Source organism: Octodon degus, unplaced genomic scaffold (assembly GCF_000260255.1).
Source record: "Octodon degus isolate 3935 unplaced genomic scaffold, OctDeg1.0 scaffold00122, whole genome shotgun sequence".
Lineage (NCBI taxonomy): Eukaryota > Metazoa > Chordata > Mammalia > Rodentia > Octodontidae > Octodon > Octodon degus.
Genome location: NW_004524698.1, coordinates 3695973 through 3698390, shown reverse-complemented (window position 1 = coordinate 3698390; position 2418 = coordinate 3695973). Strand labels below are relative to the sequence as shown.

At 38.0% G+C, this 2418-nt stretch overlaps 1 protein-coding gene across 1 annotated transcript in view; it reads left to right on the top strand.

Moving 5' to 3' along the window:
- Gpalpp1 (GPALPP motifs containing 1) overlaps positions 1-2418 on the top strand; it is a 24755-nt gene that overhangs the window by 12023 nt on the left and 10314 nt on the right. Inside the window, exon 5 of the mRNA XM_023700139.1 lies at positions 1743-1877. Coding sequence (XP_023555907.1) covers positions 1743-1877 — 135 coding nt within the window. The remainder of the gene's footprint in view (positions 1-1742; positions 1878-2418) is intronic.

The window sequence follows — 2418 nt, the reverse complement described above, 5'->3', positions numbered from 1 at the left end:
AAGATAGATAAAACGATTTTGGAGTAAAAGATAAAGACTATTTTCTTCCTTGATAGTAGCTGAGAAAGGACCAGCCAGATAGCTCAGCAGACTAAAGCACCTGCTTAGGCAGATGCAGGGACCAGGGTTCAATCTCTAGCATGCCATGCCGACCCCGCCCCTGGGGTGTGCTGAGAGGGTGAATAAGACTGGGTGTGGTAGCATACCTATAGTCCCAGTGCTTGGGAGGCTGAAAACAGGAGGATCACTACGAGTCTGATCTGTGTAGTGAGACCCTGTAGACCCTGCACTAAATACATTTTTTAAAAAAATAGTAGCTGAGATTTATAGAGTACCATTTGAAGTATACTTTCTCCATGGATAGGTCTTATTTTCATCTTCTCCAAAGCCTCATAAAATACATAATACTTGAATGTTACAGATGCAAAAGACTAAAAGAAAAGGGTATCATAGCCAAATTTATAGTTTTTAATTACTAGAACGATTGCTCACACAGTTTTTATGACTTTAAAGTGCATAGTCCATTATGCTGCAGTACCTTTCTACAAGTGAATTGATACAATCAAGAGACCCCAGCTCATCACTGAGAATTCAGTGGTTACACTGAGCTTGCTGAAAGTAGACATGGTGAAGTGCTTAAGAGCGTTAACATCAGAATTGTTACTCACTCTCGACAAGTGTTTCTAGAGCACCTGCAATATGGGAGGCAGATAGTCATAGACATGAGTCTGTCAACAAATTCTTGTTCATTTCCTTTGACAGGCATCCAGTCCTACCACTCTGGGCCCACCCCAGCCCAATTGACCTCATATTCCATCTATTTGATTGGTCTTCAGACTTCAGTTAGCCCTTGCTTCCTTCTGCCTCTTCTTATCATAGCCGCTGGAATGGTCTGCATGAGACTAAGTCAGATCATGTTTGTAATCCTCAAAAGCATCATCTCCAAAAAATTCAGTCTTTACAGAGCCATATACAGTCTGATCTCCATTAGCACTGATTTTTTCTTTTGCTGTAGTTGCTGTAGTACAACCACACTGGGCTTTTTGCTGTTCCTCTGCAAATACACCCGGCCAGCTTCTACCACTGAACTCTTATGCCTGCCATTCAAGTCTGTCCAAAATGATCTTCTGCTAGATGTCTACATGGCTGACCTCTAAGACCTTAAGGCCTTGGGGGTGGTGCTAGAATATCACCTTCCCAATGAGTTCATCTCTAACCTCCTAACCTAAATTTGTTCTTTCTTTTACTGTTAGCTCCTTCCTTTAGTTTTCTCCATAGTATTTATCACCCCTAAAGATACCATTGACTTTACGAGTTCTATTTGTTTTTTATCCTCTTTCCACTAGACTCTCTGTCCATAGGGTCAGATTTTGGTCTAACAGAATTATTTTCAAATGTGTAATCAGTGCCCAATTGGTAATAATTACCAGGAATTCTGTGTTGAGAACTCCAAGACCACATCTGTGTTTAGCAGGAGGAAAGCTACAATAATTTAATAATAACTGCCATAGCATACAAAAAAGATGTGACAGTCTGTATGCTGTGGATTTGTTGTCTACCATGCACTCAAGGCAGGAAAAGGGTATTCATTGTTCAGTGAAAAGCCAACAATAAATATATTGTTTATTTGTTGTTGTTTTATTGTCTATGGGTAATCCCTTTCAATTAAATTTAAGTAAATTGGGATCATTCTTGTGTAACTCATAACTCTCTCTTGGATTAAAGGTAATGTCTTGTTTTAGAAGGAAACAGATAGCAGTGAAGATGAAGACATTGTTGGACCAATGCCTGCTAAGGGGCCAGTTGACTATAGTGTAACAACAGAATTTGAAAAAAGGGCCCAGAGAATGAAAGAAAAACTAACTAAAGGAGATGATGTGAGTTTTTTAAAGACATTTTAAGAAATAAACTAAACTGGCTGAAAAGATCTAAATAGTAGAAAAAATATTAATATATGTATATATTTCAAATAGTTGCATATATTTTGATGTTTATTTCTAAAATTTAGAGATATGTATACTTATTTTCAAGTTTTACCTATGTATGTATATTGTCTTTCCTTTTTTTTTTTTTTTTTTGTATATTGTCTTTCCTAGGTGTTGTGTTTCGTTTTGTTTTTGGAGACAGGGTCTTCCTATGTAGTTCATGCTGACCTTGAACTCACCATGTAGTCCACGCTGGCCTTGAACTTGTGACTGTCCTCTTACCTCAGCTGCCCAAGTGCTGAGATTACAGGCCTGCACCACACCTGTTTTATATAGTAGTCCCTCACTTATCACGGAAGTTATGTTTCAGACACCTCCATGATAAGTGAAAATCAGCAAAGTAGCAACGTTATAATTTAGTATTTTTATATATATTAAGGCTTCATAAACCCTTCCTATACTCCTATAAACCTTTCCCACACTTTTAAAACAC